The following is a 15974-nucleotide window of genomic DNA, read 5'->3' as shown; positions in this document are numbered from 1 at the left end:
TGGAGTTCAAATATCAAAGTTCGGATTGTATAGCTATACTCAGTGCGAGAACTAATAATAAATAAATGAGATGCCGGTCTAAAGGGATCCTTTTCATTTAGGATTTTATAATATCCATTTATTGCAAGCTGCTTCGGAGGCAATTTTCTATACGGCCAGCGTATCCAGTAGCTTTTCCTGAGAAGCCTCGGATAGTTTTATACGAGAACTGCGGGTACGCGTTTTTGCAAACTCGGGCGTGTATAGCGGATAGACTGCCGGTCTCTGAAGAAGAATTATTACAAGCGATCGAAGAGAGAGATGTCCGCCACCGACAATACTGCATACAAGCCTGCTTGTTAGGGCTTGTACGAAAACGTCCGATACTTGCCCAAATATTGGCGCATACCGTACTTATAGGGCTGGCAACAAACATGCCTTGGGAAGGAAGTCACTTGCAAAACTTATATTACGTCAACTCGCCGAAGACCCCGACAATGGATGCGAGCGACTTAGAAAGCAAGGTGCTCGTGGCGCTCTGTTCAGATTGACTCTGGAGGTATAGATATACTTTCGTTGCCAAAGGGACTGTAACGGCATTCGAAGCCAAGTTGAAACACGAAGGGTTGGTTTACCGGCACTTGGACGAAGTTCAAGGGGGCATCATACCTGTCTATCTTGGGAACATCTCTCTTATCCGTCCTTTCTTTCTTGACTTTGGGGTCGGAATAGTTCACATGTTGCTTATATCATGGGCAGGCAAGCAGGCGCGCAAGGATTTGGTATTGGGTATGGGACGGGATTTGGCTGCGGAGACAAGCGGGGCAGTTACAAAGATATTGGATCGTGGGGTAGAGCATCGTAACGTACGGCCACCGAATATGCTATAGAATCCCGAGATCAGAAATATGGTGCTAGTGGATTTTGAGCGTTCAGAAATTTTGAAGCAGGTTTCAGTTCTTCAAGAGACATCGCCTAACCGGAAGCGGAAGTACCTCCATTTCAACCCAGAGGCATCCTGTCGAAGTCTTTCCGACGGACTTTTCATCGGTCCCAGCAAGTGTTTCGATTGGAGCGATCGGTAGTCTACAGCAATTCAACTTATAAATGGCCCCACGGTAACGATTACCTTCGCTCACTTATCTACGGCTATGTCGTCCTGTAGTAATGTGATATGTCCTCCCTTATTGCCTCCCTATCATTGATCAGCACCGCTTCTTCGGCCGTATCCATTTACAGGCTGGAGGCCTGGAAATGTATATATAGTGACTGTCGCGCACTAACCTCCCGCACGAGCAGGCTTTCTTAGAGGGTCCAATCGACTCCTTGGACGAGCCATTCTCTCACATTAAACCCCTGCTCCTGCTGCGGCCTTTTCCAGATGCGGCGAATGTAATGTGAGTCATCAACGCTGCCTTCCGGATGTAGCGCCAAAGGGCCGAGCCGAGTAGTCAAAATTTTCATTGACAGTGCTGTACAGTGGCCTGCACTCGAATCTTGGCCCCAAAGTGCTGCGCCATTCGTCTGCTTTTTTCCACGTTCAGTTCCTCTGTCCATGCATTCCCCGAATGCATATCTTACTGGTTCACATCATGGCTCGTTGGCCTCGACCCCGTTTCCTATCTGCAGCGAGCTCTAACTGGCACCTCCACTCGTGCCATTTCCATATATCTTTACCAACCTGGGTAGATAAAGGAGCTGCTGCCTTAAGTAGTCGTAATGGCTAAGTGGACCCCAGTGCACTTGAGCTCTAGTACCTGCCTTCAGGCTGCAAAAGTGCTTCCGTAGCAAGTCGCACGCGCCAACCACCTTGCTATAGTAAACTCACAACCAAAGACTCAAACCTCATTACCATTATCGCAATCTTTACACGCACGACCACCCTTGCTATAGTAAACTTACAACCATCACTCTACTTTCCTACCATGGATTCTCGAAGGGAAGTCACCGACGCGATTGTGAATACTGGGCCTGCCGGGGTCGGACAGCTGGTTGACACCGCCAATTCCTCCAAATAAAAGCATGAATAGAACCAGAGGGAAAAGGAGGCCCGCAAGAGGGAGGCCCGAGAGAAGGCGGAGAATGATGCCCGAGAGGCGGTAGCAGGTGTTCGCCTACCTACAAAACACTCCGAACTTGTCATAATCTGAGATGCTAATGGCAGTCTATAACAGAAGGGCAGCAGAAGCTCCTAAACATTGACAACCCGAGAGCCTCTCTATAATCTTTCGGGGCCGACTTGCCAAAGGGATACCATCCAACAACCCTATATATGGTCTGCAGCCCGAGAGCTATCTGCTATTGCTTTTATTTCTTTGCAATTTTGTTTCATTATAGTCCTGTTTATAGATAGGAGCAGCCTGCTCAGGAAGGTGCTTGGTAATTCTGGTTGCTTTAACCGAGTTTGAATTTTAGAGGTACTTTTAGGAGGCTATTAATCTTTCTTATAGAAATACTATATACCCTCTCTATCTCAATTAGCTATACTTTAAATAGTTATATCCAGTATTTTTATTAATACTATATACTCAGAAAATACTTCGTTTTAGATATATTACCCTTTTCTCTAAGGCAGGCAAAGCCTATATATATATTAGGCTTTGCCCTTACCTATAACCGAGATCCAAGGTTAATATATAACTAGAGTTAATATATAGTTATTTTATACTAAAAACTCAAAATAACTAGATCTAATATTTACTTTTTATTAAAGACCTCTTTTTATTTCTTTAGCTTTTATTTAAGTATTATATCTTAATTAGGCTATAGAAGCTTCTTGTTTATAGTTTTATATAATTTCCTCTAATTAGTTTAAAAGAAAAAAAATTCCTTAAAAATAAAAGATTTCTAGAAATAACTTATAATAGAATCTTATTAATTAATATCTTTTTAATATTTCTTATTAGATTACTTTTTTAGCTATTACTAAAAAATACTAATAATATAACTAAATTATATAGATTTAGGCTTATTTTCTTTTTAGTTATATAAGCTTATATTTTCTATAATTAACTAGAATATTAATATATATTATTTATTTTCTATTAAAAATAATATTATAATTTCTAAGATTTAAAATAATTATAGATATATTAATACTTTATTTATTAATTAGAAATAAAATTTCTATATATTTTTAATAAACTTAGCTAGCTTTTTATTAAAACCATATATAATATAAAATAAAAAAAGAAATTATAATTCTATTTCTAAGAATTATTCTATAAGCTAAATAGGCTTTATATTAATAAAAGTATAACTATTAGCTCTAGTATTAATAAAAGAAAAAAACTTGATTTCTAATTTATTTATACTAATAATATAAAGTATTATAAGAATATTTTCTCTTATTAGATAAATTAAGTTAATTTCTACTAAATTTATATTATAAGTTTCTAAAATAAAAACTTTTTTTAAAAGTACTTATTTTCTGGTTTTATACTAGAATTAGAACTCGAATTCTTTAAATACTTTACTAGAATAATATATTTCAATAAAATAAAAACTAAATCCGGTTTAATTCTAGAAAGAGCTATTTTAGTTTCCTTATTATATAAAGCCAAATAATATTAAATATAATAGCTAAATTTATTATAATTAAAGTATTTAATAATTAAGAAATCCTTAGTTTTTATAAGATATTACTTATATTTATAAAGAAATATATATTTAATAAAAGTAATTAATATAGGCTTCTTAGACTTTTTTTAGAAATATATTTTTTAGAAATATATAAAAATATAATATTAGAAATAAACTTAACTAAAATAGCTTTTATCTTTTTATATTTCTTAATCTTTTTATATATAGCTTTAATTTACTAATTATTAGTAATATAGTACTAAGTAAAATAAATAATATTAATAAAAGAATTATTATAATATATATATATTAATTTCTAAAGCTTTAGTAAAAGCTTCTTATTTAGTTTATATTTAATATCTTAAAGACTAATACTATTCTCTATAAATAGTTATAAGTAAAAAATATAGAACTTCTAAAATATTTAACTAGAATATATTTAAAGCTTACTAAAGTTATAGTAAGTATTTTATATTTTATTAGAATTAGAATATAGCTTCTTTAAATAAAAATAGAACTTTAAAAGCTAATAATACTAATTTAAACTATTTTTATTTATATAAGAATTAGTTAAAATAAAAGTATTACTAGTAAGTTTACTAGAAATATAAATAATCTTAAAATTCTCTAAGAAATATAAATTAGTATTTCCTTATAATTTGTTTTTAATCTAAACTAGCTAGTTATTAAAAATAATATAATCTCTAGTAAAGAAAGTTAGATCTAGAAGCTTAATAATTCTAGTATTTTTAAAGGAAATATAAGATATAGGGAATTTTAGATAGAAATAAATAAGAAATAGTTTGGAATTCTTTTAAAAAAGATTTAAAATAGCTAAAATAAATAAAATAGAAATAATTAGAACTATTATAAGCTAATCTACTATAACTATATAATATTTAACTTTATTCTCAAGCTTAGTATTATAAAGCTTAATATTCTCGAAAATAGCTTTATTATAATTATAGGTATTCTTATATAAAATAATTCTTTAAATATTTTTCTAATAGCTTTTTATAATAATATTAATATTTAAAAATAAGATATTAGATTTTTTAGCCTATTTATATAACTCTCTAATAATAATATAATTATTAGTTTCTAAAAGCTTTATAATAAAAGCAGAAAATTTTATTTCTATAAACTTAAATAAAAATTCTTTAGAAATATTAATAAAATATTCGGTTTAGAAAGAACTATTAATAAAATAACCTAAACTAATAAAAGCTTTACTAGAAGCCTTAATAAAAGTTAATATAATTTTTAGTTATATAATATTCTAGGAAATTAACTTATAATATTTTTCCTCTATTATATTTTCTTTAATAGTCTTATTACTAGTATATATATAAAGCCTATAAAATTATAAGATAGAACTTAAGAATAGTAATTAGATTACTAGCTTATATATATTTATTACTTTAGGATTTAGTTAAAGAATAGCCTTTATTTAAGATTCTTTAATTTTCGGGGTTTTAAAAAGATTTCTAATATATTACTAGTATAATTTTATAAAAATATAAATATCTAATTTCTCTAAGAATTCTAAAGCTTTTTGCTTTTATTATCTTAATAATACCTATATTACTAATAGTTCTAAATTAGTTTATTTAAAATCCTTTATAGAATTAAAGAAAATAAGCTTTAAATACTATTATAAATATAATATTTAGGGCTTAAAAAATAAGGTAAAAAATCTTTTATAAAAATAATTTAAAGCTAAGAAAAAGAAAGCTAGAATATAGAAGGCTATAAAAAAATATATATATTTTATAATATATTAGTTTATAAGAAATTTAGTTTTCTAAATATCTCTAATATATTTTAAGTATATTTCTTTAATAAAGCAACTATATTATATATATTTAGAAAGTAATAGAATATAAGTAATAAGATATAAATAACTATATTAGCTAATTATATTAGCTAATAAGATTAAAAGCTAAATTATAATAAATATATAATAATATTTAAAAGTAAAAAATAATTATTTATATTATTAAATTAAATTATAATATAATATTAATTATATAAGTATTTAGTATAAGAAATATAACTATATTAAATAGGTTTTATATAAGAAGCTTTTATTATATAATTTTTTAATTACTTTTTAATTTAAGCTTCTTTTAAGAATTTTTAATATTTTATTTAAAAATTAAATTAAAACTAAAATTTTATAAATAATATATAATAATATAAACTTTTTATATTATATACCTATATAAAATATAAAATAAAGCATTTCTATTAATATAATTATTAAATATTAAATTAAAATTATTAAGTTTTTTAATATTTTAATAAAAGCTAAATTTAAAGTTATTAAAAATTAAAGAATAATTAAGAAAAAGTTATATATTAAACTTTTAGCTTCTTTTTTTTTATAGAACTTAAAGGAGTTTATTATTTTACTTAATAATTATTTAATAATTAAATATTTAATATCGAGTATTTAGCTAAACTTAAATATATATTAATCTTAAATATATATTAATCTTAGATATATATTAATCTTAAATTTCAATTAATAAACTCGAGTAATTTCTTATTTTTTCTCTTAACTAAATTATTTTCCGCAAATATATTTCTATAAAATATATACTTATATATTTAATAACTAAAGCCTTTTTCTTTATTATAAATATTAACTAGTATATTAAACTTATTTATAAAATAGAATTAAGACTTTAGGTTAATAAAATAAACTAGAGATATATAAAGCTTTTTTCTAAATAAATATTAATTTTCTATTTTAATTAATTTTACTATTAAATTAAAAATAACTTTCTTTATAATATATATAATATTAGTTAGAAAATAATCTTTAGTAATAATATTATCTAGCTAGTCTATTTCTCTTATATTAGAAATATTTATAGTAATTATATTAATAAGAAAGTTATTATAGAAATTAAAATAATAAGTTTTATTTATAAGAAAACTACTATTTCTATTTTATAAATTAAGGCCTAAGGTTTTATTACTAGTAATTTACTTAGTCTGAGTTTATTTACTATAATAGACTTTATTAATAATATAAGCCTTAATAGCTTTTTTAAGAATTCTAATATTAAATCTATTATAAAACTTATTAAGGAAAATATTAGTAATAGTAATATTAAGTTTATTTATAAATAGTTTATAAATTTTCTATTTTAGCTTTTTAAACTCGACTTTAATTAAATTAGTAATTTACTATTACTAAAAACTAAATTCCCTATACTAATATATTTATTAATATATAAGATATATAATATTATATAGACTAGAGAAGTTAATACTTTTAATATAGACTAATACTTTCTTATTTTCTTTTTAGTTCTTATTTCTTTTGTTAAGACTTTAAATTAAATATATTTACTAATTAAATAATCTCTAAATAACTAAAATAAAAGGGTTTTAATAATAATTTAGTACTTCTAATATATTATTAGATAGAACTAGAAATAATTTATTTACTAGCCAAACTTAATAACTAATAAATAGAATAATAAAACTAAATATATATTACTAAATATTCTAAAATCTTTAATATCTAATTATATTAATAAAAAATATAATTATAGCTTATTTAAACTTATTTATAATAATCTTAGCCTAATAAATATTATTATTAAAAATAAAAAAAACCTTATAATTATTAGAATAATAGACCTCAAGTAATTATATATTAGGCTAGCCTAGCTATTAGGCTTAATACCTTAGTAGCTTCTTTAAGATTAACTAAATAATTAAGATATTTTATTAGATAAGAAATTATTCAAGATTACTATCTAGTTCTTTAAATACTTAGAGATTTTTAAATATATTTTAGAGAAAGAAGAGAAAAAAATACTAGAGAATTAAAAAAAAGAGCTTTTAAATCTTATAAAGTAGTCCGAGATCTTAGAAGTTATATAGCTCTATATAGTTTTCTTATATGGCTTTAATAATACTTATAATCTCTCTTTTATATAACTATAATATTATATAGATATTAAGAAATAAGAGTAATATAAGAAGGAATTCTATAAGATAGAAGAAATAGAAATATTTATAATATAGAAGTTGCTCTAATTAACCTAATACAAAAAAGACTTCAAGAAAACAAAGGCCTATAAAGTTAATATAAATAATAAGATAATAATAGGAGAGTAATTTATTATTATATACTAACTAGTATTATATTCCTAATTCCCTTAGTAAAAATCCTTCTCACCATTCAATTATAGTAGTAATTCCAAATCCAAAGCCCAGAATTAAGTCACCTATATATAATAAGCAAAGCAGACTCCTATAGCTAGATGTAATTACCACACATATTCTGCAGGGGGAAATGGCTGCGTCGGAGGTGTTTAGGGAAATTGAAGTCCCATTCTCCGTGAGAGACACAAAGGCCGAAGAGGAGGAGGTGTCTCGCGCCATCCTCGATTTCGCTCTTGTGCCAGCAGCATTTGCAAGCAGGAGTGTTCTCTTAGCTGCCAAAGCATTGGACAGCGAGGCTGATGAGAAGATCTCGGTAGCGAATGGCTTCGGGATCCTTGCTAGTCATGTTTAAAGGAGCCTTCTTGAGGAAGTTGACCTCTGGAATCTCGCGTGAAGTCTGTTCTGACACGGCGTCGTGCCTTAGTTCAAACGGCCATCCTCAGAGCCATCGCGACTTGAATGAGTGATACTCACGATTATATGAAATTTGTTCTATTACCACTTACGCACCTCTACCCCTCACACCAGGCTTACGACCCCGCTTTCGAGGCGTTCCCCCTTGCTTCGTGAAGAAGTTCTCCTTCAATGACTGCAGTGCAAAGCCTAGGAATTGCCGTCCTATCTCTGCCCAGGTCTTGTCTTCGTGGACCATCCTTGTCAACAGACTCTCTTGATCCTTGGTCAGTTCCTTGGCAGGCTTGCGAGACGTGACGGCCCGGTGAGAGACTACAGCTTCTGCCGACGACTCCGCAGAGCTAGCGCTTAAAACCGCCGTTAACAAGTGGAAGGTACGAACGGGTAGAAGCGGCCTGGTACACTGGATGACAATCCAGCCACGGTGTCCGCGCCAAAAATGGCCGAGGTGGTCTGTGCTCACACTTTCTTTTGGTGAAGTTGGACGAAACCGATTTTGCAAGCGACTGTAACATGAAAGTTCTGTATAGTATATGCAGTACTGGTAAGCTAGGGGATGCTAAAAGGTAGTGGCACAAGTTAAGGAGCCAGAATGTGCTCTCGGTTAGCCGATTTGGGTGGTGTCACGAGTACCAACGTGTCGAGCTCTCAATTTATTGGCGCATCTATATCGCTTCATACCCATACATACCCATGCCCTAGGATGCCAAAGCCAGAAGTTCCAAAATCCTCGGATTAGGAACGCCACATGGTAATGCTTGAATCCTAGCCCAATGAGGTTGCGATAGGGATGCGTCAGCCTCCGCGATTCTGCAGCACATGCGTTGAACGTTGCTTGCCGATTCTCTATTTGAACCCAGCATTGCCCATCCATTCTGAAATGAGGGCCTTGCGATAAGTCAGTTTAATTCCTGATACATTTGAAACTTTGACATGGAGTCAGCATTCAGAGTCCCAACTTCCTTGCCTGACGGGAATCGTGAATACGCCCGCCGATACACCTCTGACGAATGGGAGGCCATGAAGCCAAAGATCCAGCAACTGTACGTCCAAGACGAGAAGACACTCCAACAAGTCATTCATATCTTAGAGCGCGAGTATGGATTTACGGCCTCGTACGTTGTTCTTCCTTTTCCCTGTTTGAACCCAGTGGACCAGGCTGAGACTCAGGTAGGGAGAAGCAGCTTAAGAGCCGGATAAGCAAATGGAGATTCGACGTCAAGAATGTCAAGGGAGATACCATGGTCCAGATGGCACGCGCCAGACTGAGGCGGAAGAGGGTGGATGGGAAAGACAGCGTCTTCCGTGTCAACAAGAAAGCAGTGGCCGATCGAAACATCAACCGATATCTTAAGAGAAACAACGTCTCCGAAGAAGATCTGTTATCTATGACGAGCCCAATCGATGGTACGCGCGCTCTTTTATTCTGATGTTGAAGAGACTGATGGGTTGAAACAGCACCTTCTCCTGCTTTTAGTGTCTTCTCGCCACGTCCCGACTCCCCATCTGATACCAGTGTTCACGCAGCTCTTTCTGTGAGCAATGCTACTTCTTCGACCGAAGAGTTCGTTATACTGGACCTCAACGCAGATTCGGGTGCTTTAGAGGCAAATACGATGTCAAATCACCTTGCCTATTCGAGACACAACCAGTTGCCTGCCTCTAGCCAGCAAAGCCTCCGAGCACTTACCATGTCCCACCCCCAAAGTCTGGACGTCAGTAGATATGCCTATTTCACGACTCTTCCCGGAAGCATTCAAGACCTACCAGATAGCCCTGAAGTGCTTCTTTGGCGCTTTCGAGAACAAATTTGTCCCATGCTCTCTGTCACCAATGGCCAAAATAACAATATGTGGCAGACTTTGGTACTGCCACGGGTGCACAACTCCCAAAGTCTCTGCCTTGCGATATCTGCTATGACGGCTCTCCACATATCCACCGGCAGGTCTGATATCCAACTTCATGCTCGTGGAATGAACTTGATGCTCCAGAGCCTTCGCGCATTGCGCAGTGAGCTCGGCGGCCAAACACGCAAGATAGCCACCCTGGCGACTGTCCTCATTCTGGCATCCTGGACAAGTTGGAACGAAGGATTGCACCTGGGAAGGAAGCACGTCAAGGGGGCTTTGGTAGTGCTTTGGGAACTGTGGTCGCAGTCTGTAAAAATAACGTCCGGTTCTGCCCCTATTGACCCCATCTCCTTGGCATTTCTGGCGACAACTGGGTTCTATATGGATGCACGGTCAAGTGTTGTGCACGCGGCGATGGCAAAGGACGACTATAAAATGATTCGCAAAATCATCCCGGAAATGCCGACGCCGGTGGAAACATACCTGGGGAAATTCGAGGGGAATCTATCCTCGATCCCTCTGGATCCGTGGATGTTTTGTGCTGGCAGAGTTTTCCGTTTCATGAAACGGGCAGCTGACCTTTGCTACGAGGTCAGGATGGCAAGTAGTGCGTCTTCTACCAATATCACCGAAGCGGTAGCCTTGGCACGCGAAATCGAGGCATGGACACCCAACGCACTTGTCTATTTTCCATCTTCGAGTAGATTACACGTTTCTGGCTTGGACGAGCGGTACATGATACATACTGCGAAGGCGTACCGATATGTCACTCTTCTATACCTCCGCCAAGCTGTGCCGGAGATGCCTAATATCAGTATTCAGCAGCTAGCCCGAGACACAATTCGCCACCTCTCGTCCTGTCCACCGAGCTCTACCATTGCCTTGGCTCAAGTATATCCACTGTTTGTGGCAGGCTGCGAGGCAAGTAGCAACGAAGAGCGGCAGTGGGTCAAAGAACGTTGGGCTGCCATGATAGCACGTATGAGAGTCACCAATGTGTATAAGTGCTGGGAAATTACTCAAGAAGTTTGGAAGAGACGAGACGCTTATCAACAGCGGAGAAGCGGAAATAGCGCCAACCATCTTCAGCAACCAATGTTTCAATGTCTGGGAGATACTGAAAACATAGAGGGCCGATTACATTGGGCACAGATTATGAAGGACTGGGACTGGGAAGTGTCATTCTAGTTTGGAGTAAACAAGCGGTATATGTTTCTAACGTCATGCCGAGTTGAACTGCACCCAGTGTGAGTAAAAAATACTCAAGCTACTCAAGCTACTCAAGAGTAGTCTTAAGTAAAGTAAAGTAGAATTTGAGTAGCATAATATAATACTTGAGTAAAGTAGAGTAAAGTACTACTTAAGAGTAACTCAAGAGTAATTATATATAAGTTATATAAATATAGAAAATTAATATTTATTTAATTATTAAGTAATATTAATAAATATTTCAAATAATTTTTTACTAGTATATGAATTATATATTAATTCTCGCACGGGCTATAAATGCAGCCACTAGTATAATTTTAAGACCCGAATAATATATAACTTTATTTTTTTTTATAATAGCCCTTTATTAAAAAAGCTAGTAAGGGAAATTAATAGAAAAATAATAAAGGCTTTAAACCCTATTTTTCTCTAAAGTCAAATGCCTGAAAAGCGGATATATAAGTAAGGCGGTTTTGAAAAACACATATTAGTAAGAAGCTCCCTTACTAAAATCATATAGTTAATAACTCAATATTAAATAACGGGCAAATAGCTATAAGTTAGGTACCAAAATAATTATATATTACCAGGTTTTTAAAAGATTATAGCTATATATTATATATTAGTTATATAGTAGATTAATTACGATTTTATAATAAGAATATATATATTAAGAGCTAAAAAAGTATAATATATATAATATTAGTAATAACTTAATAAATAATAAGCAAATAGCTATAAGTTAGGTACTAAAATAATTATATATTACTAGGTTTTTAAAAGATTATAGCTATATATTATATATTAGTTATATAGTAGATTAATTACGATTTTATAATAAGAGTATATATATTAAAAGCCAAAAAAGCATAATATATATAATATTAGTAATAACTTAATAAATAATAAGCAAATAACTATAAGTTAGGTACTAAAATAATTATATATTACTAGGTTTTTAAAAAATTATAGCTATATATTATATATTAGTTATATAATAGATTAATTACAATTTTATAATAAGAATACATATATTAAAAGTCAAAAAAGTATAATATATATAATATATATATCTTAATAAAATTAATATTATATTATTAATAACTTTCTTTATATTAGTTTAAGGCCCTAAAAGGCTATAAATTAAGTACTAAATTAATTATATATATTATAATAGAAAGTATATATTTTAGGATCTAATATATTATAATATATATAATAAATTTATTACTAAGAGTTTAGAACTTGCTTAGAAATTAAGACTAGAGGCATTTCCTAAGTCTAAACCCCTTTTATTCTTAGTATAATTAATAATAATTTTTTTAGATATTACTCCTAAATAAGCTAATTCTTTAATAGTTTTTTATTCCCGAATCCTAATATTATTTAGTGCTCTATTATATAGTAATGGAGTTTTTTTATATAGGCTAATATAAGCGAAGTGGTCTGTGCCACTGCCATCTCTATTACTATATAATAGAGAACTTTTAAATTTTTGCAGGAGTTAAAAAGTACCTGATTTCGGTACTATAAATATATTAGAATATAGCAAACCACTACTACTGCCACTGCTACTAGTATATATACTATATATTACATTAAATATTATATTTAGTAGGTGCTATACTCTAGCTATAGGTATAATTATATAGTACTAGCCGAGTCTATATTAAGAGATATATACCTAAAATATAAGAGTAAAATTATATAAATACATAAATAATTAATATATAATAGTACCACTGGCACTAATTCAATTACTGCTAGTACTTGTTTATATTACTAGTAGTAGCAGAAGAAGTATAGAAAAGTCTTTAAATTTCACTTTTGCTACTTCTAAAGCAAGGCTTGCCAGTGGCAATAACCAGGGTATCTCCTAATACTACTAATGCCTCCCAAAACCCGAAAACCCAATTTACAAGTACTCTTTAAACTGCCCAAATTACCTAAACTACTGCCCAAACCACTCCCCAGAAAAAAGGCTAATCCGAAAAAAAAACCTCTAAAGAAAACCCACTAATACTAGTACTAGTACTACTCGCTTATGGGCGCTAATATATAGGCAAGCGCAAGTCCCGGTCGACTACCAAGCGGAGTTATACTATATCCATATTCCGGTATAGGCCACGGAAATCAATATCTTGGAAGTTAGTAGTAGTGGTATTGGGTATAGTAATACTATTTCTAATAAGGTTACGGTTAGTAATATAATAAAAGATATGGCCGCAGTAATTGAAACCGGTAGTAATAGTATTAGGAGGGTTACTAGTGGTATTATGCCATATACTAATAATAATCCTGTTATTAGTAATAGGATTAGGAATAGGCATATAGCGTATTCTGTTACTATATTAAGTACTACTACTACTACCGTAATAACCACGAGAGCTACTGCCGCAAGTACTATAAAAGCCACTACTACCGCAAGTATTACGAGAGCTACTAGACAAGGCACTACTATATAGACGAGGTTCTCGAGATAGTATTAGTAGTGGATTATTCTCCTTCTTATTATTATTATTGCTATAACTCTCATTATTAGAATTAAAACTTATGGGTTTATTATTATTATTACTACTAGAACCAGAGCTCAATTTAATCAGTTCTTTATAAGTGCTACTGGCAGGGGAAAATCCAGATCCGGTAGTAGTAGAGATAGCAGGATAACGGGAAGGGGGGCCGGAGGAACTAGTAGAATGGTTGCCATATTAGTAGTACTAGTAGCGGAAGGGATAAGGACTACTAGTAATAGGTTCGCTATTAGTAGTATGGGATATGGAGCAAGTATAGTATCTATAGCCGGTAGAATAAGTAGTCTAGCTGGCAGAGGCAGAGGCAGGGCGAGAAGATCTAGTAGTAGCAGATAGGCCAGATCTGGGAGTAGTAGATATACCAGATCCGGAAATAGTAGAGGGGCCAGATCCGGGAGTAATAGAGGGAGTGGCAGGGGCTAGCTAGAAGACTTACGGATTATCAGGAGCATACTCCGGGAAGAAGACATTATAATACTAGTTTTGCCAAATACGAGTAGTAGAGCAAATATTAGTAATACTATCGAGGAAGTAGTTATAAGCTATATTAACTTGACCTATACTAGGAAAGGCAATAGTAGTAGTAGGGAAGCGGATAAGTATAGCTTTATATTAATACTTAATAGTATGCTTCTTTGCCTTTTTAATATTATTAGTAGTAATTATATTATTACTAGTAAGATTAAGGCCAAGGGTAGTAAGGCAGTTAAAATCTGGTAGTGGCAGAACAGGCTCAGGGGCAAAATCTATTAGTATAGGTAGTTAAATAAAGCCGCTAAGATTATTAGGGTTCAATATAATAAAGAAGTAGTAGTGGCTACTTAATTTAATATACTAGTAAGTAGTAATATTAGTAGCAAATGCTTAATTAAAAGTAAGTAGTAGTAGGAAGGAAATATAATAAGTAATCCGAATAAAATATACTAATATAAATACAAGTAGTAATAGAAAGGAAATATGAAATATAATAAATAATCTAACTAAAATATAATAATACAAATACAAGTAGTAATAGGATAGAGATATAATAACTTAAAGGCAAGTAGTAAAGTAATAATAGGAAGGAAATATAATAATCTAAAGGAAAGGTAATAATATAAAAGTGAGAGGTAGTATAAAGGAAATATAATAATCCAAAGGTAATATAATAATTTGAATACGAATAGTAGTAAGAAGGAAATAAGGAATAAAGGAAGTAACTTATATATATATAAGAAATACAAAAGCAGTAGTAATAGTAGAGATAAAAGGAGTTATAATTACAAAGATTAAAGAAATAGTAATAGCAAGAGTAAAAGGAAGAGTCAAGGTTATCTTATAGAAAGGAATATTAGTAGTAGAAGTAGGATATATAAGGAAGTAGCAGAGGCTTTAGTAAATATATAAGAAATCTAGGAAGTGAATTAAATTCAAAAAGTGAATTAGGCAAGAAAAGGTAAAGTAGTAATAGTAAGAGTAGCAAATATATTATTATTAGGTACTAACTAATTATAGTAGTAGTAAGAGTAGTAAATATGTTATTAGGTACTAACTAATTATAGTAGTAATAGTACTAGTATTATAAAATTGAATTAGTTTAAAATATACTAGAATTTAACTTATTTAAGTAAAATTAAAATACTAAACTAACTAATATAACTACTACTTCTATTACCTAAAGTACTAAAGCCGTAGCTTATATTAAATAATAAGTACTACGTACTTATTTATTATAGTACTAGCTATTAGTAAGTACTTAGTCCAGGAGCAGTAAGCTACTATTTATATAATAAGTACTAGGTAAAGAGAGAGCTTTAAAAGCAAGTTAAGGAATATATTAAATAATAGTAATAGCTATATAACTATTAAAGTATATTACTACTACTAGCTAGATCTGCTCTATAACTAGTTCTCCTAGTTATTAATAAATACTAGTATTAAGACTATAACTTTTTGACTTAAAATTAGAAGGCTATATATAAATATATAAATAAGAAGTATAATAAGAAATATATAAAGAATATAGAGATCTTTAATCTTATATAATTCCAAATATGAATAGAAAAGAAGAGGATATAATATTAGGTTATAGATAAGAATAAAGAAGTTAGGTATATATCCCCTAATCTCGTAATATATAGTAAGTAATAGAGATAAAAGTAGTAGTAATAGTAGTAGTAGTAGTAGTAATACAGGTAAAGACGAGGAAATTAAGAAAGAAGTTATAAAGTAGAATAAGGAA

The 15974-nt window shown here is 31.3% G+C and overlaps 4 protein-coding genes across 4 annotated transcripts; 3 read left to right on the top strand and 1 right to left on the bottom strand.

Annotated features, from left to right (window-relative positions):
• Positions 1 to 311: 311 nt before the first annotated feature.
• On the top strand, positions 312 to 804 carry K444DRAFT_695895 (uncharacterized protein; the record flags this gene model as incomplete). The annotated part of the gene is made up of 1 exon (XM_024887895.1): positions 312 to 804. A coding segment is annotated over one exon (219 nt), but the record flags the coding sequence as incomplete, so codon positions are not given.
• Positions 537 to 869, top strand: K444DRAFT_695894 (uncharacterized protein; the record flags this gene model as incomplete). The annotated part of the gene is made up of 1 exon (XM_024887894.1): positions 537 to 869. A coding segment is annotated over one exon (333 nt), but the record flags the coding sequence as incomplete, so codon positions are not given.
• Positions 870 to 8979: 8110 nt separating this feature from the next.
• Positions 8980 to 11273, top strand: K444DRAFT_596528 (uncharacterized protein). Its single transcript, XM_024878433.1, has 3 exons — positions 8980 to 9278; positions 9338 to 9570; positions 9622 to 11273. The coding sequence occupies exons 1-3, from the start codon at positions 9097 to 9099 to the stop codon at positions 11199 to 11201; spliced, it is 1995 nt and encodes a 664-aa protein (XP_024731700.1). The 5' UTR covers positions 8980 to 9096; the 3' UTR covers positions 11202 to 11273.
• Positions 11274 to 13821: 2548 nt separating this feature from the next.
• K444DRAFT_633702 (uncharacterized protein) lies at positions 13822 to 14223 on the bottom strand (the record flags this gene model as incomplete). The annotated part of the gene is made up of 2 exons (XM_024883650.1): positions 13822 to 14096; positions 14190 to 14223. The coding sequence occupies 2 exons, from the start codon at positions 14221 to 14223 to the stop codon at positions 13822 to 13824; spliced, it is 309 nt and encodes a 102-aa protein (XP_024731699.1).
• Positions 14224 to 15974: the final 1751 nt, after the last annotated feature.

This window comes from Hyaloscypha bicolor (assembly GCF_002865645.1).
Source record: "Hyaloscypha bicolor E unplaced genomic scaffold K444scaffold_126, whole genome shotgun sequence".
Taxonomy (NCBI): domain Eukaryota; kingdom Fungi; phylum Ascomycota; class Leotiomycetes; order Helotiales; family Hyaloscyphaceae; genus Hyaloscypha; species Hyaloscypha bicolor.
This window is presented reverse-complemented; position numbering and strand designations above follow the sequence as displayed.

Excerpts from the sequence above, each read along its gene's own strand:
- K444DRAFT_596528 (XM_024878433.1), top strand. The coding sequence starts at position 9,097 with ATGGAGTCAGCATTCAGAGTCCCAACTTCCTTGCCTGACGGGAATCGT. Across the intron at positions 9,279-9,337 it reads GAGTATGGATTTACGGCCTC|GGAGAAGCAGCTTAAGAGCC; the intron begins GTACGTTGTTCT and ends AGACTCAGGTAG. Across the intron at positions 9,571-9,621 it reads TATGACGAGCCCAATCGATG|CACCTTCTCCTGCTTTTAGT; the intron begins GTACGCGCGCTC and ends GGGTTGAAACAG.